General features: G+C 30.0%; 4 protein-coding genes across 4 annotated transcripts; 1 reads left to right on the forward strand and 3 right to left on the reverse strand.

Moving 5' to 3' along the window:
* Positions 1-237: 237 nt before the first annotated feature.
* Phum_PHUM129260 (uncharacterized protein) lies at positions 238-5,981 on the reverse strand (the record flags this gene model as incomplete). Its single annotated transcript, XM_002424396.1, has 11 exons — positions 238-264; positions 488-1,580; positions 1,650-1,825; positions 1,909-2,048; positions 2,358-2,634; positions 3,143-3,402; positions 4,072-4,279; positions 4,946-5,067; positions 5,267-5,428; positions 5,609-5,776; positions 5,975-5,981. The coding sequence occupies 11 exons, from the start codon at positions 5,979-5,981 to the stop codon at positions 238-240; spliced, it is 2,640 nt and encodes an 879-aa protein (XP_002424441.1).
* An 8,070-nt stretch (positions 5,982-14,051) lies between these two features.
* On the reverse strand, positions 14,052-17,707 carry Phum_PHUM129270 (uncharacterized protein; the record flags this gene model as incomplete). The annotated part of the gene is made up of 7 exons (XM_002424397.1): positions 14,052-14,416; positions 14,492-14,669; positions 14,763-14,972; positions 15,086-15,297; positions 15,395-15,548; positions 15,628-15,781; positions 15,852-17,707. 7 exons carry the CDS (start codon positions 17,705-17,707, stop codon positions 14,052-14,054), a joined length of 3,129 nt encoding a protein of 1,042 aa, XP_002424442.1.
* Positions 17,708-19,709: 2,002 nt separating this feature from the next.
* Positions 19,710-21,023, forward strand: Phum_PHUM129280 (uncharacterized protein; the record flags this gene model as incomplete). The annotated part of the gene is made up of 2 exons (XM_002424398.1): positions 19,710-20,873; positions 20,952-21,023. The coding sequence occupies 2 exons, from the start codon at positions 19,710-19,712 to the stop codon at positions 21,021-21,023; spliced, it is 1,236 nt and encodes a 411-aa protein (XP_002424443.1).
* Positions 21,024-21,511: 488 nt separating this feature from the next.
* On the reverse strand, positions 21,512-22,398 carry Phum_PHUM129290 (uncharacterized protein; the record flags this gene model as incomplete). The annotated part of the gene is made up of 4 exons (XM_002424399.1): positions 21,512-21,671; positions 21,755-21,915; positions 22,013-22,163; positions 22,319-22,398. 4 exons carry the CDS (start codon positions 22,396-22,398, stop codon positions 21,512-21,514), a joined length of 552 nt encoding a protein of 183 aa, XP_002424444.1.
* Between the last annotated feature and the right edge of the window lie 881 nt (positions 22,399-23,279).

Consider the following 23,279-nt stretch of genomic DNA (forward strand, 5'->3'; position numbering starts at 1 on the left):
ATCATAATCAATTAGTAATGAATAAGAAACATAAAAATCTTAAAGGTTAATTAAAACGTACGGTTAGGGTCAACGTTTGTTTATTATTATTATTATTATCTTGATGAAGAAGGAAAAATAATAATAATAATAATAATACCGGTAAATTGTTTATGTCGGTTCGAGCGTACCTGGAAATTTCCAATCGATAAATTCTAACGTTTATATTTAAATATTTAATGTCGATAATGTTGAAGGTTAAGGATATCTAACGGAAAATTGAACCTTAAAACGAATACGAGGAAGTTATGAAATATCAGGACGGACAGACGGACGGACGGACGGTTTTTCTCGATGACCTTGACAACAACATAGACAAAAATACGTAAAAAATCATTATTATTATTTATTTAATGCGTGTGTGTGCGTGTGCGTTGATAAAGTCGAAATAATTGAAAATTTCAGGTTCTTTTTTTTATATACATTAATTATTATTAACTTCTTTGACGTTACTTAAACTCGGTTTCGATGAACAAGTTTCTCCTTGAGCTTTTCCACCCGTTCGCCATCTTATACTCGATTGTCTTAATGGAGATGATGATGATGAGGATGGTGGCCAACCTTTACTTCCGATCGAATGATAAACGGATTCCGTGCTTCCCGCTGATCTAAACGGATTATTACCGAAAACGTTAATCGATTGTCTTCTTTTTAATTTCATTGTCGAATCCAGAGTGTTCGATCTCGTTATAACTTCCGGCGGTTGAGAAAATTCTTCCGTTTCCGGTGGTGATGATATTTCTATTCGTACGGATGGTATTACGACGTTATCATCATCCGTTTGAGTGTAAGACACGTCGGGATTTGATTCGGATTTTGACGAATAACTCCTTAATAAAAATCTACCCAATTTTTTTAAATTGTAGGGTTCTTTTTCCACGGGTATCGGCATGGATTCCGTTCTGTTAAGTGAACTTTGCGTAAACGTGTTCAGTCTTGCGGGTATGGTTTCAGACGTGGGAGATAAATCAATGAGTGAATGACTTTGCGGAGGAGGAGGAGGAGGAGAAGGTGTGGGATTATTCCATTCGTCGTAATTTTGCCTGGGTCCGACCCTGTTGTGTAGACTCGTCAACGCCCTCAAAAAATCACCCAAAGATGTTTCGTTTAATAAATTTTCATCGTTTGTTTTTTTGAATAGGTCCCATGTTCGATTCGCGTAATTTTCATCCACTTTCATCAAATTCATTTTACCGTGCATTAAACCTAAACCTTTAGTTCCGGTTCCGGCCGTGTGAGTCATGTAAGATAAATCCGAACTGTATTTATTAATAGTAGGCCCCACCGCCCCCGCACCACCACCACCACCACCACATTCAAACAAACTCGTTTTTCTATGTTCGTTTTGTTTCATAAACTCATTACTACCAACGTCTAAAAATTTAATTTCCGGATTTTGCACGACGTTTAATTTCGATCCGCCGCCATCTTCGTTTTCGCTACACAAACGTTTTCTTCTCGATGGAGTCAACCATTTTCCACTACTCAAAAACGAGGGTGAATGATTTAAACTTTGATTTTTTAACGTTTTACGTTGTAAGCTGAAAATGTAAAATAATTATTATTTCTGAGGGGTCCTCTACGTACCTGAAACCTTTTTTTTTGCGTACCTTTTATGATGTTCGTTTACTATGTTGAAAATTTTCGTGGCTCCAGTTCCCGACCAAGTCCAATCGGAACCTCGTACGTTACTTCCTGCTGCACCGGTTATGGTATGAGGTGTACTTCTCGATACGGGTAATTCGCTCAATGCTCTTTCTCTATTGTTTCCACTCGTCGATAAGTCCTTAAAAATTATCATCATCATCATCATCAATTTAATCGTTCGATAATCGAAAAAAATCGAAAAAAAAATCGAATTTTAATTACTTCGTAAGAAGATGGCGGTTGATAGAGTTCGGATGCGAATGAATTTTCTTTTTCCTCGAACCAACCTTCGCTTTCTAAAATTTCATCGTCAGAAAAAACGTTGATACCCATCGAATCGTCTTGTTTCCCAATAATCGAATCTAAAAATAATAATAATGATAACGATGAGTAATTATTTTAACAATTATTATTATTATTATTGTTTCGTAATTTGTAATTCGAAGAGAAAGTGTTGGCATTGCCCCAGTGACGAAATTTCATTTGTAAAAGTAATAATAATAATAATAATAAAAAGAACCTTTTTCGTTAAATGTTTCACTTACGATTGTGCGGTTTTTAAGAAAAAAAATGTCGAACAAAAGGAAAACGAAAAAAGAATTTTTTGACTTTTTACATAATTACAATGTTGGCAAACAAACAAACAAACAAACAATGACCTTCCATAGCACCGACAACTTGTCGCAATAATTCCGAGGGGCGGATAGCCGTGGCAGATGCAAATGTCGCATGTCTATCAATCCTATGAAGATCACTTTCGCTAAAAACTCTCGTTAAACCTTCTCTGCAAGGTATAAATTCCGATTGTGCTCTTTTCCTTTTCGTTATTATTTTATCATCTTCGAAAAGTTCTTCGTCATCCACTCCGAATATTATATTGGGTAGACTTTTGCTCCTTCGAAATGCGTGTTTCCTATGAAATCTGAGTTGTTCGTCTCTGAACACGGGCTGTAATGTAAAAAATGTGTTAGGTATTCCACGTGATTCGAAGTACCCGGTCGGTAGTCGAGTATCAACAAAAGCAAAAAAATAATTAACGTTAATTAAACGAATTTATCGATCAATTAATTAATTTCAGGTATTTAAAAATCCGAAGGTTTATAAAAACGTGTTAAAAAAAAAATAATAATAATTCAGGTACGGAAAAGAGAGGGGAAAAAAATGTCGTCATTTGAACCTTGAAAGTTTTTTCGCGTTGTAATTTTATTATTGCGAAAAAAAAAAAAAAATTTTAATTGTTGATCCGGGTCGAGTGATGATGAGTTGTAGTTTTGTAGTACCTGATTATTTCAGGTATTATCATCGCCAGGTCAATCAATCGAGTTTTATGCGGGTTAATAAAGTTCGTAAGAGGGAGGAGGGGAGGGGAGGGGAGGAAAGGGGGTTAACAACCCTCGCATACCTTGACGAAAGGTAAAAATAAATTCGTTTCGATAGAAAAAAAGGTATACTTAACCTTGAATTTGTCCAGGTACAATTCGTTCATTATACGTCTCATGTAACCAAGGTCTTTTGTAAAACCGTGCCATATTTTCGAACGAGTGAGAGCTTCGACGAGTTTTTGCTCGAGTTTGACGACTTTTTTAGATCTCATGGCTCTCGTCAGGTATCCCAAAAGCATTATAAGGTATCCCAAACCGAATATTATCCATCCGAGTAAAAGAGTTTTATAAGCCGTCACAGCTTCTTTATTAAATCCCTTGTAACTTTTCTGCCCTTGAACAAATAAAAAAACAAAACAAATATAAATTTTCTTTCTTCTGCCACGATCGACATTTTTTCATATAAATTTTTAAAAAAAAAAACTTAAAGTTTAGGCGTGTGTGCGTGTGCGTGTGCGTGCGCGTGTATTGAAATATTTTCTAAAAAAAAAAACGTTATCGACTTTTTGTCTAAAGGTACGACGTCGTTTTAAAAAAAAAAACTTTTTTTGTAAAAATTAATATACTACCGACATTGTGATTTATTAGCCATTTTTTTTTAAAAAAAACGTTCGACATATTTATTATTATTATTATTATTATTATTTATTTCTTTAATGTTCTGGAATGTAAAAAAAAAATTTTTTTTCTAGAAAAAAAAAGAAAACAGGTTATTATCGTTTATAATATTTTATTTCTGGTAGTATCGAATCTATTTTTAGAAAAATGCATATAAAAATGGTTCCAGGTATTTTAAAGAATACCACCTTATGCAACCATTTTGTTTTCAAAATTTATTATTTATAAAAAAAAATAATTCATAAAAATCTAATAAATAATAATAATAATAATAATAATAAATAGAAACGAGTTATTATTATTATTATTATTGCTCAACCGATTTTTTTTAAGATCATCATCATCATCATCATCATTATCATTATTTTTTCTTTGTTTTTCTTACCCGCAACATAATCGCCAAAACCGATCGTTGTCAATGTGACGAAAGCAAAATAAACAGATTCTTCGTATGTCCATTCTTCAAAATAATAAAAAGCCGTTGCAGGTATGAATATAAAAACTAATATTCCAGGTATGAGATAAGTAATTATATCGACGGCTAAACCGAATCTCGATTCGTACCTTTTGTATTTTTTGTGAGCTCTTATAAACTAAAACAAAAACAAATTCGATTAGGTGTTAATATCATAGAGTGAGAAAAAAAAAACAAATTCGATCAAGCGTGTTATAATCATAGAGTAAGAAAACAAAACAATAACAAAAAAAAGGTCAAATAAATAATAAATTTAGGAGAACAAGTGAGACTTTTCTTTTGTTGTTGTTGTCGTCGTTTGTTGCGTTTGTATACATTTCGATTGTTTTTTTTTTTTTTTTTTTAATACCTTATGCGTGAGTATCTAGGAAATATTTTTAATTTGACCTTTTAATTTTTTATTTTTTTTCTCTCAGATTTGAAATTATATAATTTTTTTTTTTTTTTTCATCCTCATTCAAACTAGTTAATCTCAGCATGTTATTTATTATTATTATTATTATTACAAACCGCCTTTTCGAATCGTATTAAAAAAAATATTTTCTCTCTCTCTCTCTTTCTATTTTTTTTTTAAATAACAAATTTTGGCAACACTGATTAACCATTTAATTCTTTTTCTATTTAACTTATAGGTTTCGTATTATTAAACCGCAGAGAAAAAGTAATAATAATAATAATAATAATAATGTACGTAATTCAAACCTTTTTTTATAGAAAAGGATGATGATAACGAATGATAATAATAATAATAATAATAATAATGGGATGATGTTAAATACCTTACCACGGTACTAAAAAACGATGCCAATGATGTTAGAAGAATACCATTGATGGGTAATCCTATGACGGCATAAATAATCATTAGGTACCTCGTCAAAGGCATAGTCGGATGAATGTTACCATAACCTATAAAATTATTTTAACGAAAATAAATAAATAAACGCGCACGCGTAATTCGGGACAAGGACGAATTCGTAAAAAAAATTTCACGCATTAATAAGTATTATCGAAATAATAATAATAATAATAAGAAAACAAATGATAATAATGATAATTATTACAGAATTTAATGCGGTGGAAAAGTAGTAAAATGGTGCACACGTACCGACAGTGCTGACAACCGTCAATACAAAAACGACGGATTTATAAAATGTCCAATATTCTTGTGATACGTCATCAATATCTGCATTTTCCGTTAACGGCCTTCCACAATATCCTTCCAACGTTAATGCCATCGTTTTATTAACTCCATAACTTTTTAACAAAACTAAAAAAAAAATTTATACAAAAAAAAGGAAAGAGATTGATGACGTCATTCATATACGATAAAGTGAAGACATTGAAAGGTAGGAAGGAAAGGACGTGGTAGAAGAATGAATGAGGTGGGTGGGTGTTTTTTTTTTTTTTTGTCAAATAATTTGTGTGAAATGATTGATTGTAAAATTACCTACGAGATCCTTGTAAAGTTGAAAATCTTCATTTCTTTTAACAATTTCTTGTCCCCTTTCAAGGTAATAAAATAATAGTGCACCTAATAGCAGGTAGCCAACATATAAAATAAGCAAAGCTATCCATTGTTTAATGCTCATGATGATGATGATGATGGTGATGGCGCCTATCTATAATTTCCTTGTTTTTTTTTTTTTTCATTAGTTTCTCCACACAATCGACGTTCAATTTTTTTAAAAAAATCATAATAAATCAAACATCATTTCATAATTTATTGACCCTTTTAATTTTTTCGCCGCCATTTTGAACGAGAAACCTAAAAAAAAAAAAAAAAACAAATAATAATAATAATAAACACACAAACCTGTCATTCACTTTACCTTCTTTAGTGTGTAAAAATAATACTTCAAGTTTACCTATTTAACAAAAAAAAAAAAAAATCAATATTTAAATAAATGTAACCGTTTTTATACGGATAACCTTTCCTTATGTATGTATCATATATTTTCAATGACGTTATTTTTAATAAGTCCTTAATAACATACATAAATAAATAAATTAAACGTTTAATTACAGGGTAAAAATTAGGTCCATAACCCTCTCAGCATCCTAAAGGTTTTTGGAATAAATTGTTAATAAAAATGATAACTACTCCCACCGCCATTTCTACATCACAATTATCATCATCATCATCATCATTCGCATTTAATATGAATTTGTAAAAAAGATGAGAAAAAATATTTCATGATTATCTTAATAGCAATCAAGAAAATTACGGAAAATAACACTTACAAAAGCGTTAAATGTTTTTTTTTAATTCAAGGGAGACAAACGAACGGACGGACAATACTTACACATCAAACAAACAAACAAACAAACGTTGTCCCTTTCAAATCTACAAGGACAGTTTGATAATTTACACAAGGATTCGATTTAATGCAAAAATTGTTAAAACTTGTCTCAATAACATCGCAAAAATAATCGATATTAATTCATTTAAACATTATTAACAAATCCACGCGTTGAAAAACTTCAAACTTATTTTAAAACTATCGAAAAACTCGAATCGAATTCAACTTGTAAGTATGAAACAAAATTTCACTTGACGCCATTTTGGTTTTTTTTGAAAAAAAAAGAACGAAAAGAAAAAAAACGGTTTTTGTCTAGCAGACGACAAGGAACGAACGGTCGGTCCGCCACCCGGTCGCTCGCCCGCCCGCCCTTTTATTGGTCAGTCAATCGTCATGCGATAAATGAGATAAATTTTTCCATTTCAAATTTTTTATTTTCAGGTAAGATTATAATTTATTAATTATTATTATTATATATATTATTACGTAACTTATAGTTATCATCATCATCATTATTATTATTATTAAATAACGGCAAACAATAACGTAAAAAAGAAAAAAGTTTTGTTCTATATAAAAAAAAAAACTATCGTTTGACAATGAGTGACGCCATATTTGATTTTATATAAAAAATTGAATAATTAATTGACACACACACAACAGGTTCGTTACGAACAATTAATTAGAAGTTAATTAATCCGATGAAATAAAAAAAAAAATCTTTTTATCTTCTGCTAACCGTCGTATTAATAATAATAATAATAATAATAATAATAATTTTGATTTTTCGTCACTTTTCGTCATTTTCGACACACGATATACGACGTTTCGTTATAATTGTTTTATATAACAAGTATTTTGTTAAATAAAAAAATAATTAGAAATCTTATCGCAGGTGATAAAATTACTAATTGATATAAGTAACATGGATGGATTGGATGTTTCGATTGTGTAAATTACAAATAATAATAATAATAATAATAATAATTCCAACGTATTTTTTTTTTTCTGTTACATACTATTGGACTTTGTGTCACGGTCAAATTAAATGTTCTGTTAGTTTTCTGTTTTGATAACGACAATGAAAAAATTATTTTATTATTATTATTATTATTATTATTGTAAAAATGAATCCGGTACGTTAATAAGACAATTTTTTTTTTTTTTTTTTCGTCATTCTTATCGCGAAAAAAAAATTAAAAAGATTAGTTTTTATGCGAGTGGGATGATATACGCGGTTACAAAACATAAAAAGATTATCAGACAAATAAAACCTTTGTCGGGATTAACGTGATTTTATTACATTAAATATTCTTTTTACGTTTTTTTTTTAAATTAAATAAAAAATGACGTGAATTTACTTACCCGTTTATTGTTTGCGGTCGGGGGTTTTTTTTTTTTTTTTTCGATTGTTGAAAATTTTTTTTTTTTTTTTTTTTTGTTTTTAACTGTCGATTATTATTATTATTATTATTGTAACGAAAACCATGTTAATTTTTTTTTAAAAAAAACGATAAATCATATAATTATTCACAAAAAAAAAAAAAATCGTATATATAATATTAATATTAAATCGTTAGATGTTGAGATAACGAAATGAAAAATGTCATGATGATGCGGCGCGTTCAGAAATTTCATTATAAAGAGAGACCGCCGTGACTACAAACGGAAGTGACGTAATTGATCGAATCGTTTCGTTTTTTTCAAATTTTCAATAACCGTCATTCGAACGAGGGAGGGTGAAAGGATGAATACGTCGTGAGTATTTTTTTTCTTTTATTATTTCCTTTTTATTTTAAACATATTAATAATAATTAACGCGTTTCACTTCGTTGCCATTTTTAAATACTTTGTAATTATTTAATTATATATTTCGAAACGATAATCCTAAATAAAAAAAAAAAAAAAAAGATTATTATTATTTACGGAAATGTACGTTATTGGGGGGGGGAGGAGGGGGGAGAAAACCGTTTAAAAATCCGTGACATTTTAAACTTGAATTCTTTCGCGGTTTTCCATATTATTTTAATGAGATTAATATAGTGTAATAAAAAACGTTTTTAAATAATCATTAACGTTAATATTATGTATATAAAATACATATTATTACAAACTATTAAATTTTTTTGCAATTCGAAACGTAATATTACACACATATTTAAAAAATTATGTAAATTTTATTAACGAATTATTATTATTATTATTATTATTTTTTCTTTACGTTCTGTTTAATCTCCGGCATTTACCAATTTAATAATAAATAAGAAACATTATTATTATTATTATTAAATATAAATTTCAATAACGTTAATGGCGGCAGCGAGAGGTATGAGGTCGGTAATAATATTTTCAATGGACGACGTGATTCGATTTAAAATAAATAAATCTATGATAATAATAATAATAATAATAATAATAATAATAATAATAATAATAATAATAATAATAATTTTACACGTTCGAATTATTTATTTATTATATAATAAATATTTATAAAAAAATTCTAATGTCGGAAAATCGTTAGAATTTATCGTTTACCGACTTGCTATATATATTGTCTTTGATTGTTTGACTATTATTATTATTATCACCGTCGGTTTTTTTTTTTGTTTTTAACCCGACGTGTCAATCGTTTGAAAAGAATTCGCGATTAACAATAAATTTATTATTATTATTATTATTATTATTATTATTATTATTATTATTATTATTATTATTATTTGTTCGTTTGTTTGTTTGTTTGTTTTACCTGAGGAATCATGTAATTGAATATGCGTCAAATTTTTATTATTTTTTTCTTTTTGTTCCACTTAAAAAAAAAAAAAAAATGTCTATTGTGTTATTAATTTAAAATCACCGAGTTGAAAAAAAAACACTTATTTATTTATCGTCACATAATTATTATTATTATTATTATTAAATCATAGAGTAAAAAAACGAATCACTTTTATACACACCGATATATATTAATTAATTCGTTAACATTTGAGTATTTACACTTAAACAAACGTAATTAAAAAAATATTAAATTTAAAACTCGAATACTCGATAAATCGATAACTCGAAAAAGAGAAAAATGTCCGCCGGTTCGATTATTATTATTATTTTCGATTTACGCGCGATGTTAAATGAATTAAACCGTCGTTGGAAAAAAAATAAAAATAAAAAATAAAAAAAAAATGTTTTATCTCCCACTCTAGCAAATTTCAATCATATGTTGTTAGGTTATGGTTGTCTAAAGGGTCTTTCAAAAAGTTAACAACAATTTTTTTTTTTTTTTTTTTGATGCGTTGTCGATTGTTGTTGTTGTTGTTTTGTTTGTTTTAAAGTAAAGGAACGTTCTTCTCGCGCTTTTTTTTTGTCACGTGATAACGGTGATTAAAATTACCGTTAATTAGTAAATTTATTTATTTATTCGCAATAATAATAATAATAATTAACAAACATTTAATTGTATTAATTTGAAGGGCTGATGGGGAAATCGGAAAATGTAAAACCGGAAATGATACTCGATTTTACAAAAAAAATGGCGGAACGCAAAGCAGAAAAATTCGAGGGATATTCAATTGTTGTTTTTTTTCGAATGTTTTTTTTTTAATAAAATCTTTTAAAAGGGAAAAATTTGCCTCGACATCGAATTTAATAATAATAATAATAATAATAATAATAATAATAATGATGATGATGATAATAATTTTTATTTTAAATTTTGTTTAAAAAAAAGAAAAACGTATTAGGATGTAAAACGCAAAAGAATAAAATAACAAACGGCAACGACAACAACAACAACAATAAACAATTAAATATTTTAATTAGTTTTATTATTTTATTTACAACAACAGAAACAACAACAACAACAAAACGAGGGGGGTGTGTGAGGGTAGGGGAGGAAAGGGGAGGGAAGGAAGGAAGGAAAACAATATCGAAAAATAGGATATTTGAATATCCAAAATAAAAAGGCGGCATCGATATCTCGAATCGAAATCATTGTGAGAGGTCAAGTAAAGTTCGAAACAAGGTTAATACCATTTCCGGTTTTATTATTATTATTATTATTATTATTATTATTATTTATATAAAACACCCGCGTTCGAGTTCGTTCACGCCTTTAAAAAAAAATGCACACGCACACGCACGCACAAACGCACGTCGTCCATTTTCTTTGCGTGCGTATTTACGTAATTTTTTTTTTTTAATTCCGTGAAAAATTTAATGGGGTGGTAAAATTATATAAACGCAAAAAAAAGGTTTTGCAATAATAATAATAATAATAATGTTTTTTTTTTTTTTTTTAAGGTATCGATAATATCCGTTATAGGAATTTCCCACGAAAAAAAATGGCATGTGCGTGTCGTGATTAAAATAATTACAACTGATAATAATAATAATTGCAGGTTAGTTTTTTTTTTTATTTTAAATATCATCACAATAGGTGTTTTCCTTTATTTTAGATACCCGTTTTCGAAGAGGTATCAATTTTTTATTACGTAATTTTATTAAAATTAATAAAACACTCGGGCTACGATAATAATAATAATAATAATAATAATAATAATAATAATAATAATAATAATAATAATAATAATAATAATAATAATAATAATCGAAATTAACAAATCGACAAAAAAAAAAAAAAACTTGTTTGCTTATATATACGTAAATGGTTTTTAACCCGTAAAATTATTATTATTATTATTATTATTATTTTTTTTTTTTGTTTGCCTTTGCCATTGTATTATATCGTATTTCATAATAATAATAATAATGATAACGATAACAATGACCAAATATAAAAAAAAAAATGTAACACACACACACGCGCGAAACCTTTCGCAGACTCTTTGGGTCATTTGTACCGATTTGGAAAAAGTGGAAAAACAAAAACAAAAACAAACCTAATTAATATTTAATAATAATAATAATAATAATGGTGATGATAATAATACGTTTCAGGGTTTTTTTTTTTTTAAATCTGGTTTATTTGCGCGAAAAAAAAAAATTTCCCATTTTGTAATTCCGCTAATGACGTCTCAACCGTTTAAACTGGAATGCAAAAAAAAAAAAAAAAACCTTAAAAATTTCCGCTGGATCGAAAAACAAAATTAATAATAATAATGATAATGATAGTAATGACGACAGTGACGACAATGACGATGACGACGACGACGATAATAATAATGATGATAGTAGTGATAATTACGAAAGGTTTAATTCGACGATTTATTAAATCTCGACAATTTTTATTTATTTATTTATTTATTTATTTTTTTGCAATCGCGATAATATTTAAACTCTCTTATCGATAATACATACTTATCGATATTAATAATAATAATAATAATGATGATAATAATGATGATGATGATAATGATAATGATAATGATTTAGTAAAAACAATTTTTCGACTTGAACTTGCATAAAATGTTTTGTTAATTTATTTAATTTTCTTCTGTGGCCACGTTTTTTTTAAAAATTTAATTTCAGGTATAAAAATTAGTTTAAAAAAAATTTTTATTTATTTATTTTCTTCTCCCACGATTTTTTAATTTTGAGTAAATTGTTTAAAAAAAAAGAGAAGGGAAAATTATTTAACTCGTACGCAATCCGACATTTTTTTTTTTTTTTTATAAATGTAAGAAAATCCCATGTAAGACTCGTAAATAATAATAATAATAATAATTATGGAAACAATTAAATTATAGTTAATTATTAACGATTGCGGAAATTTAAATAAGTTTTATTTTATTAAAAGTAATAAATTATTTTATGTTAAATTACATATATATAAATATATAAATTACTCGATGCGTTCGTAAGGCATTTAAATAATTTTTCCCGTGTAAATAATTGCGAAAATTTTTTTTTTAACGGTTAAGATTTTCCTCTCTATCTCTCTCTCTCTCTCTTTGTTTCCATATTTCAATCCCTTTATTTTTTATAATCATTGAGCGAAACGAAATTTGCAAAAAAACAAAACAATAATTTTCCTTTTTTTTTTTTTTTTAAATATTTAAATTAGATTCTATATACCTGTACGAGTGTGTGTGCGTGCGGGTGCGCGTATACACACACACACACACCTGAAATTCTTTTTGTGTATTTTTAATTTTAATGATAAAAGTATGTAAATGGAAAATTTTAGCAAACATGGTGGATTGCACGAATAGTTAAAAAAAAAAAAAAATTAGCAAAAAATGTTTTTAATGAAGTGATCGAAAAATTCATTATTATCATCATTATTATTAATAAGCTAGGCAAGAAAAACAACTTTTTTTTTACTTAGAATAACTGTTTAAGGTACAATTTAAGGTTTCGTGTTTTTTTTTTTTTTCATTTATTTATTATGCCTTTAGGCGGCGTACATTAAAATGTTTTTTTTTTACTCAATAACGTTAAAGTTCAAATAAATAAATTTAATGTTTATAATGAAATAATCATTGATTGATTGATTGATTGATTGATTTATTATTAAAAAATTTCAAATTATTTTTAATGGGTACAAAAACTTTTTTTTTTATCACGAGGGGAGGAGGGAGTTTTAAATTTCATCAGGTATTATATTTTAGGTATAGAATTTAAGGTACGGCCGGATATCATATAATAACATCATTCATTTCTCGTTTGATTTTTACGTAATTCTTTTTAACTATTAAGGTTGATCAAATTTAAAAAAATACATTTAAAAAAAATTTATTATTTAAAATAATATAAATGGGTACATTTCTAATTTAAAAAAAAAATAATCGCGCCTACAAAAAAAAAATAATAATAATAATACAAATGCATTAAAAAATTAAATTTTATTTTTCAGGTACATTAAACCGACAACAGGAATTCGCCGAATTTTCGCATACATACATACTTACTCACTCGCACGCAAAACCTTATCATCATTATCAACGAGTAAAAATGTGCGTGATGACGTCATTAATACTACTACCAATACAAACGACGTGAGACGGTAAGTTTTTTTTTTTTCAATTCGTTCAATCTTAACAACGCCCTTTTAAAAATAATCATTAATACTTAACTAAAAAAATTTTTGGTTTCTTTCCCCCCGCCCCCCGGCGTAATTGTTCGTATTCTATTGATCTAATAATAATTAAATAAATAAATGCTATTTTTCCGTTGGGGTACTCCCCGGTTACCTCTCACGTAATTAACTCTAGTGTGCTTATTATTATTAATAAAGCTCTTATTAATATAAATAAATTTTAAATCACATAAATTCGCGCGCGCGGGAAAAAAAAATCATCATTATCATTATCATAACGACAAAAATTTTTAATTTTTTTTTTTTTTTTGAGCTTTTTAAATGCTATTTATGGTAAAAAACCCGTTTTTAATTTGCCTGTTTTTTTTTTTTTAAATTAAAGCTGAGGAACGTTATTATTATTATTATTATTCGTCAAGTGACGACAGGAGAGTAGATTGACGAGTAGGATATCCATGAATCTCAATATGAAATCCCGATTGATTTTAAAATGTTGAAAAGAACCCACGAATGCGGATACGAGAGGTGATACGTCACAAGGTAATAATATTTCTTTTATCCAATCTGGAACCAGAAAGGGTGAAAAAAAAAAAAGGTTAGTCTTCTGCTTTTTTTTCTCGACACAAACGCTCGTTCCTTTGTTTCTTACGTGGTAAAAATTTACGAATTTCATCTTCCAAAATCATTTTGCTATCGTTCAAATCGACCTGAATCGTTTCCTTTGACGAACATTGAAATACCGACAGTCGAAACAACCTTATCAAATTTCCCAATATTTTATCCCAATCCAATTGTACGAGTTCTTTTTCGATTTCTCGTTCCCAATGACCGGAAATAACTTTTAATAATCGAATGACCGGATCTTTGACTATCCAACTATCGGAATCGTAAAGTAATTCAGTCAATATATCGATGAGTAAACTTAATATCGGCATGTGCGAATCCAACGATTCGAGTTCGTCTGTAAGAGAGAGAGAGAGAGAGAGAAAAGTTTTTCCATTTCGAATATTTTAACGGAAAATTTTCTCGCAATTACCATCTTGTATCGATTCTTTGTAATTATTCCAAACGCACGTTCCATCATCCGGAAAAATAAATCTACATTCCCGTTGATCCGACATCCAATCGTTCGAATCCAATACGTCTACTGCTTTTTCTATGCAATCGTTTGTCCTGTTCAAATGATGCCTTATGTCATCCGTTAACGATTCACCCTTTCGTGTGTAAATTTTCACAAAAGGTTATTTTTATTTTAAAAAAAAATCCTTTTTCGGTCAGGAAAAGAAAAAAAAAAAAAAAAAACTTACCGTCGGTTCTTTCGGTACGAAATTCAATAACAATTCGAATGATTCCGATTTGTTACCGAAATTTAGAAAACCCTGAAGGATTTTTTGATCCTGTGACGTTTTCGTCGACGCCTCGTTCCCTGTCGCGACAAACGCTGGAGAATCAAAATCGAATGATGGTAAAACGGTTTTTATCGAATTGAAAACTCCCGTCACTTTATTCGCCAATAACTAATAGGGAGGTGGGGGAAGGGGGGAGGGGAGGGGGAAAGAAAAAAAAAACAAATTATTCTACAACGTTAACGAAACGAACAAAAAAAATATTTTTTTTCTTCTCTATTTACTTTATCGATTCTCTGAACCGAAGGTTCCGAACATTTTTTTATCAAAGGATTATTATTATCAATTTGTCCGTAGGCTAAAAATTCGTGTACTTCCGGTGAATTTGATATTTCAACGTTCGAACATATCTGACGTAGAAAAGTTTCCAACATTCCTTTCCTGCTCGCCTCTTCGCTTTTACCACTCGAATACAAATTCAACCATTTCGATGGTCCTTTTATACCTGAATTTAACAAAAAAAAAATTTATTATTATTTTGCTTTCCGCGACGTGGCATACCTGAACGAAATTCCTTTTATTCCTTTACGTACCTTTCATGATCGACCTGAAATTTGAATTTTCTTCCAATTTCGTTTGCAAATGAAGGAAATCCATAAATTTTTTTTTAATTATCGTCGTTTGAAGTACGAATTCGGGTTCCGCGTTGGGATTTTGTTCTTGTTTAACCATGTAAATCCCATCGTACTAAAATCAATCAATCAATCGTTAATTTTTACCTCCCGTACCTGGACGCGAGCGAAAAAATAGGTTTTTTGTTTGGTACCTGTACGGTGTAAACGACGTGGGGGGATTTATAATCGGTCACTAATTCCGCTTTAGGTATGCAAATATTTATAAAAAGTCGACCATCCGTTGGAATGTCACAAGCTGTCGTTTGAGAATCAAATGAATCCCCTTCCATAGATTGGGATACGTTACTTAAAAAAAAATCGTTAGGATCATTTAAATAATTTTTAAAAAGAACCCCCAAAAACGTTAAAAAATTACCCAGAATGACATTTTTCCGCTCCCGATTGTGAATCAATGGATGCGTTACTTTTTCCAGATAATGTCGAACTGGATTCACGTTGCTGAAGAAGGGATCGAAGTTTGGCAATAGTCGTGGCAAAATCTTCCGGTTCTTCGTACACGGGTGAGACATCTTTTATTTCTTCTAAATTATTATTCGATTCCGTTTCTTCCGGTTTAATTTCATCGCCATTCATTTCATCATCATCGCCGGTCGTCATCATCATCATCATCATCATATTTTCGTTTGACGATTCCGTTCTCGTTAATTTTTTTTCTTTCGGTGACAAACCCTCTTCTTCTTCTTCCACGCTCGATCCCAACGTAGTACTTTCGCATAATTCTTCTCCAACGGATATATCTCGAATTTTTAAATTCGATTCGCTCGATATTGACATAATCGAATCCGTCGATTTACTTCTCGTCAAACCTCTCTTCTCTTTGACGCCATTGAGAAAAACTTTTTTTAACGAATTCGTTATCGATTCCGATATATCTTTGACTTCCGTTACGGGACTTTGCCACATTTTATTTAACGCATGATAATGAAATGAAACATTATCGGGTAAAAGAGGGCCTGCCGTGGATGTTATCAAACCGCTTAAAACCGTCGAAATATTTTCTTTGGTATCGTTTTTGTCGTTCCCCCCACCACCACCGCCACCGCCGCCATCTTTATCTTTGTGCAATTGCAACGTCAATGTTTTTTTTTCAGTAGTTTTATCAGTCGGTATTATATCTTCACTCATCGTCGCCATCTTTCCATCGTTTTTCTCATTTTTCGTATCGAAAAAATAATTTTTATTTTCAAATAAATTCGATGAAAAATATCTTTTTCTCAACAGTAGTTGTAGGGGTTTATCATTATCGAAATTCGATTCGTTATCATCATTCGTTAATATTTTTTCATTTACAACGTAAATCCCACCCTGGAGAATCCCATCATATTTTTCTTCATTTAGTAAACAAATCAATTTTAAATTTAACCAAATGGGATCTTCTATGGTTGTCATAAATTTTCTCATGACTTTTTTAGCAATTATACCGCTGATTATTTTACACTGTAGAGAATGTGAAAATTCATTGGGTGAAAATTCTTTCAATATGACTTTAATTAATTTTTCCAAATGATAATTTAACATTTGATCAGATTGACTGCACGGATGTAAATATTTCCAAACGTCTGATAAATCAATGTTTTCACGTTTCGAATCCCTTTCCCATTTCAATTTGGATAATTTTTTCATAGACCTCCTATATTCTTGCAAGTGGTGCAAATACAGAAGTAAAATGGATGCCAGGAAATTTTTACAATTGATTTTTTTCAATTTTTTTATTATTTTAAATACGATTTCTTCTAGCATGAGATGAGTGTCGAATAAAAACGATGGATTTTGACTCAGTTCCGAATACCATGTTTTTATGAAATTTTTTTCAATGTCTTTCACCAGCAGTCTTATTTGTTCGTTGAAATTAGTCAAGTACTCTAGACTTTGGCACGAATCGCAAAAACCATGTATTATTTTAGTCAGCCATTTTTTTTCCCACTCATATATGCATCGTTTGATTTTCGTCTGCTTATCTGATATTTCGAATGGTTTTTCCGATGTTATTGCCCATTTGATACCGTGACAGCAAGCGCATGTTGTTAAAACGACAATTATTATCGTTGTCAATATGATGCAGTGATTAGAAATGGGAAGTATTCGAAATTCATGATCGAATGTCAAAACGAATATTAAAAAAACAAATGAAATAATAACGGTTTTTTCGTGTAGGAATGTTTTGGCTAATTTTTCACGCCAAATGCCCCTTCCTCCCTTCTTCTTTATCATTATTATTATTCTTTCTGTAAAAATAAATTTTTTTAATAATAAATTTATTGAATGGGTTGAGAATGATTGATTGATTGATTGATTGATTGGGACGCATGCAAACGTTGTATGGTAAATGTTCGATTTCGAAAATTGAAAATATAATACCTTATTAAAAAAAAAAATTATATTTCAATATAAATGACTGCCAACAGGTGGGCTATTTTCCGATAATGTCATCATCGTATCGTTTGTCGTTAAATAATGTTTTCTCTCGTATGACACTCGCATCGTACATTTTAAAAATTTTTAATTTTTTTATTTCGTTTTTAAATGACGACATCATCATCATCATCATCCAAATTTCATTTGATTTAAATCGTTCACAATCACTCAACCACCTCCATTCGGCTTCATTTTATTTTTAATTACATTGTAGCCAACCTAAATTTTTTTTTACGTGTTATGAAGCTTACGTACATTTGGCAATAAGAACGTTTATTTTCTCGAAAGCTTTGCCAACTTTGAAAATTTAAAAAAAAAAAAAAAATTCCGTTTGACGTTTACCGCGAGTTTTTTTTTTTTTTTTCTCTCTTTTTACTGTTCTTTTTTGACTTTAATTTAAATTCTCGCGAACGTTTCGAGCGTTTCGAACGTTTTTAGTAAGTTTTAAAAATCAAATTATTAAAGTTCCCGTAAAGTTTTTTTTTATATCGTTACTTGATTCTGGTTACGAATGACTCATTCTCAAAACGTTTGTGATTGGTATGAATGATGTAGTTCTCCAGTTCCAGTGAATTTTTTTATACTCATATCAATTGTAATTCATTTACTTTGGCATCTAGTGTAGGATTTAAACCGTTATTAACCGTTAAAAACCGCGATTAATTTAGTTAACAGGGCAAGTATTTATATATAAAAAATGTCACTTTAGGTGAAAGTGTTTGGGGCCTTGAATTGTTCATTGATAACAATTTATGTCATTAGTTAAATGTATCATTTGTGTGTATGTGTGTGTGTATGTCTGTGTGTGTGTGTGTGTGTGTGTGTGTGTGTCTTTATTTTCTTCTGCTTGAATCCTTTAACCAATACCATAAACCATATTCAAAGTATGTAAAGTAAACATGATATACTAAAAGACTCACAATTGCATACAAAAACATTTTTTCATGTTTCAACTTGCATTCGATGAAATAAATAATAATAAAATTAATTTTGTGTGCGTAATCGAGACAGAAAAAAGGTTTTTTTTTAAATTAATCATTTGGAAATCAAACAATTGTCGAATAAGTGTCTAGAACGATTGTTCTTCAATGATGATCATAAAAAAACAATGTCAAACATGTTTCATAGTTCATTTGTTTTATCTCATTGATTAACATTATTAAACGAATAATCACATTGTTTGTGTTCATATGTTGTTGTCGATGTTGTTGTTGTTGTTGTTGTGTTCAGCTTAAAACAATGTGTTTTATTACGAATGATACTTTTCGAGTTCTCTCTCTCTCTCTCTCTATTCTTTATTACATATCGAAAACAATAATCTCTCTCTCTCTCTCTCTCTCTTTTTTTTAGTTTAAAAGTAGTTAAACATGAAAAATCAATATAAATAACTTAAGGGTAACTTGTCGATTAAAATAAAGGGGGGGTGGGGGGGGGGAATTTTTTTTTTTTTTTAGTCGAGTAATTTTTTTAATTAGAATTTCAACTTGAAAACTGTTCGAGATAAAAAAATTGACTTTTTTCTCTTCTTCTCTTATCACTCGAGGGTAACCCTCGAGGGTGACCCTAGACTGAGTAAGAGTAATAATTTACCCTGTGATAAAAAGAGAACAAAAAGTTTTTTAGTTAATTAAAAGATTTATAATAGAATTAAAAAGTGTGAGAGAGATAGAGAGAGTTTTTACTTATTTGTATATATCTAGAACGTTCGATATGACGTGTTCACGTTGGAGTTTTATTATTATTATTATTATTTTTTTTTTTTTTCTTTCAGATTTTTGTTTTATGATATATCGGTGACATGCAAGATTCAAATTTACAATCTGATATGTTAGGATTGGATCGTCAATTCGAATGCCCGATATGTTTATCATGTTTGAAAGAACCCGTTCTGACATCTTGCGGTCATAGATTTTGTTCGAGTTGTTTAAATTTATGGTTGGAAAGCAAAGGAGAATCATGTCCCGTCGATGGTGGAATATTAAATAAAAAATTAGATTTGTTTCCGGATCATTTCACTAGGAGAGAAATATTAAATCGTACGACGATTTGCAAATTGTGTAAATTAGAAATAGGATTAAGCGAAATGGACGAACACGTATCGAGTCATCATCATCATAGTAGCAGGGCGTCAAAAAAGGTTTCGGAGGATAACGGAAAAGGATGTTGTCCGTTCGGAACGTTCGGATGTGACGTAGACGTAACGGAAAACACATTGAAAGACCATCTCGAAAAAGATTTGAATTTACATTTGAATCTCGTTGCGAATTCGCATTTAAATCTGAGGGAAAAATTATTAAAAAATACCGACAAGATGTCGGACGACGTGCTAGCTCAAGAGTCACTCATGTGGGAACCACAGGAAAAGGGTAAAGACCGTCAAAATGCTTCATTGATGAGAGCACTCTACGAGAGAGTCGTCGTTTTGGAACAAAGGTGTCACGAACAAAATGCTCAAATGGAAAAATTAAAGGGACGTCTCGAGGAATCCAACGATAGGATACGCGAGGTGTCGCTACGTCACGCTTGCGGTCAGTACTTGTGGAGGATAGACGATTTCGGGAAGAAAATCGGGAGCATGAAATCCGGTGACAAGAGAGTTTTTTTCAGCGAGGGTTTTTACACGTCGCCGAACGGTTATAAAATATGCGGGAGAATAAATTTGTCGCCGGTCGACAGCGACATGTTGTCACTTTTGATACACATAATGCAGACGCCTCACGATCACACCCTGGTTTGGCCGTTCACCGGAAGAATACAATTTGCCATAGTTCATCCGACGGATTCGAAATTGACGATAGCGGAAACGATAATGTCCCGACCGGATTTGGATTCGTTTAAAAAACCCGCGAGAGATATAAACACGAAAGCGTTCGGGTACCCGCAATTCATATCGATCAATAAAATATTCAACAACGGGTATTTGATCGACGATTCTCTCATCGTCAAGTTACACGTTCAAGAAGTTTGACTCCCCTCTCTCTCCCTCCCCCCTCCCTCCATTTCCCCTCCCAACTCCATCTCGTCCACTAATTTTTTTAAGGCTGATAAAAAACTTAACGTAAGAAACTACTCCGTCCGTATGTTTAGCAATCGATGCGTTTCATTTATTTAAATTTTGGGGAAAAAAAGGGGAGAAAGGTATCATTAAGGAGAATTCGATTGGATTAAAAAAAAAAGGTTGGTACCACTGAATTATAATAAAAAATAAATAAATGACGTATATATATATATATGTGTAATTTTTATTATACATATTATTTTTATAAATACATACAAAGCTTATATGTAAATGATGAGGCGGTTATTTATTTATTTTTTATTTATTTGATATCTTATACTTTATTTCCTATACAACACCGTTCAATGTAATTTATTTATTTATATTATATTTTTTATTTTTTTTAGATTGGCAGTCTTGTTTGTTTAAATTATTAATTAAACGCGTGAAACGTTTCGTCAAACTGGTAATGCAATCGATACGGTCCTTCCAAAACTGTTGGGGGAAAAAAATTTCTAAATTAAAAAAAAAAAAAAAAAAGGTTGGTTGTTGTGACGTCACGGCGACGCCATTTTTTTTTTACTTTTTTTTTTTAGTTGTCGTCACCTGGATTCAGCCAATCTGATGGACGTGTTTCTCGTTTGGGAAAGTGAAAAACTTCGTAAAGTCACTTTAGATTTATTCCCTCTACAGCAAAGTGCTTTTATAAAACTTTCCCGAAAATTTTTCGACATAAATCCGTAAATGATTGGATTGATGCAACTGAAAATTTTAAAATAAACGTCACGTTCAAAAGCAGACGACAAAGACAAAGACAAAGGGGATGGAAAGATGGGATGATTAACCTGTTAAAATAAGCCATCAAATGAAAAATTGTTCCCATGTATTTAAGCCATCCGATTCTTATGTGACTCGATATTCCGTAGGCTTGTAGTACGTTGTCGACGAGCATGGGGCCCCAACATAGGACGTAAATGACAACGACAGCGACCAACATTTTAATGACCTTTAAAACGGAAATAAGGAATGGAAAAAAGGGGGTAATTAATTAATCGTTTCCATAAATGATGACGAAATAGGATTTTCAAATATTATTATCATACTTGTTTAACAGATGCTCTGTCATCTTCTTTTTTATTTATTTTTCTAAAAATTTTTCTACTGTTTGTTCTAGACGAATTACTCGCGTATGCGGATGACATTGAATTGTTCGACGAACTCCTCATAACGCGATTTCTTACTTTCCACTCGTGCCTGAAAGTTTATTAAATACTCGTGAAATGCGTCTATCTATCTCCCCCCTCATCTTCCCTCCCCTCTCCTCTCCCCTGCTTTCCCCTCCTTTAGTTAAATTGATAAGAAAAGTATTTAAAAAAAAAAAAAAAAAAACCGTTAACATATATATATACCCCTTTCCGGAGGTCATGTCTTCCCTTCTTTGTATAACTTCCCATATTTCACAACAGATGGCAGTGTATGCGACCGCCATGACACCTGGAATTTAAAAAAAAATTTAAAAAAAATTTTTTTAATTAATATAATTAACATTATCATCATCATAATCATCATCATCATCATCATTATCATCATCATTATCATCATCATAATCATCATCATCATAATCATCATTATCATCATTATCTTTTAACGTTAAAACTTTGAAAAAAATTTTTTGTTTTTTTTTTTTATTTTCTCACAATTTTAATTAATTTTAATTTTAGTAATAATAATAATAATAATAATGTTAATTTATTAATTAAGAAAATATTTGAATCGTGAGAAGGAAAAAAACGTCGTGACGTCATAGTCATGACGAAAAAATTGATTTGTAAAATAATAATAATAATAATAATAATAATAATTTAATTATAGACTCGACCTGTTGGTACGACGAGTATGAGAAGCATCATGTATAATTCGTGAGCTTTCCATAATGTTTTATTATCCCAATCTCTCACGCACCAATAAGCTTCCACTTTTATTCCGACTCTCAAATGTACCTGAAAGTCAACAATAATAATAATAATAATAATAATGTAATTTAATTAAGGTATCCGTGCGGGCAGAAAAAAACACAGCAAACAGCCTAAGAAGCAGGCAAAAGGGTGAAATTTGGAAATTTGGAATAGCCAGGATGTGGGGAGGTAAAGACAGAAACGATTCCGGTTCCCGTGGGAGCAGCACTGGGGGCCATGCCACCACATTCAATGAAAGGAAATTTAAAGAAAATTTTGAAGAATCTAAAGGAAGGAGAAATCATTTAGGAAATCGCACTATGTGGGACGGTTCACATTCTTCGGAAATAGCACCAACGAAATTCGAGGATTTATCCCTAAGGAATCGTCGGGGAATAAATGCTTAAAAACCCCG

This window comes from Pediculus humanus, genomic scaffold (genome assembly GCF_000006295.1).
Source record: "Pediculus humanus corporis 1103172107475 genomic scaffold, whole genome shotgun sequence".
Classification (NCBI taxonomy): domain Eukaryota; kingdom Metazoa; phylum Arthropoda; class Insecta; order Psocodea; family Pediculidae; genus Pediculus; species Pediculus humanus.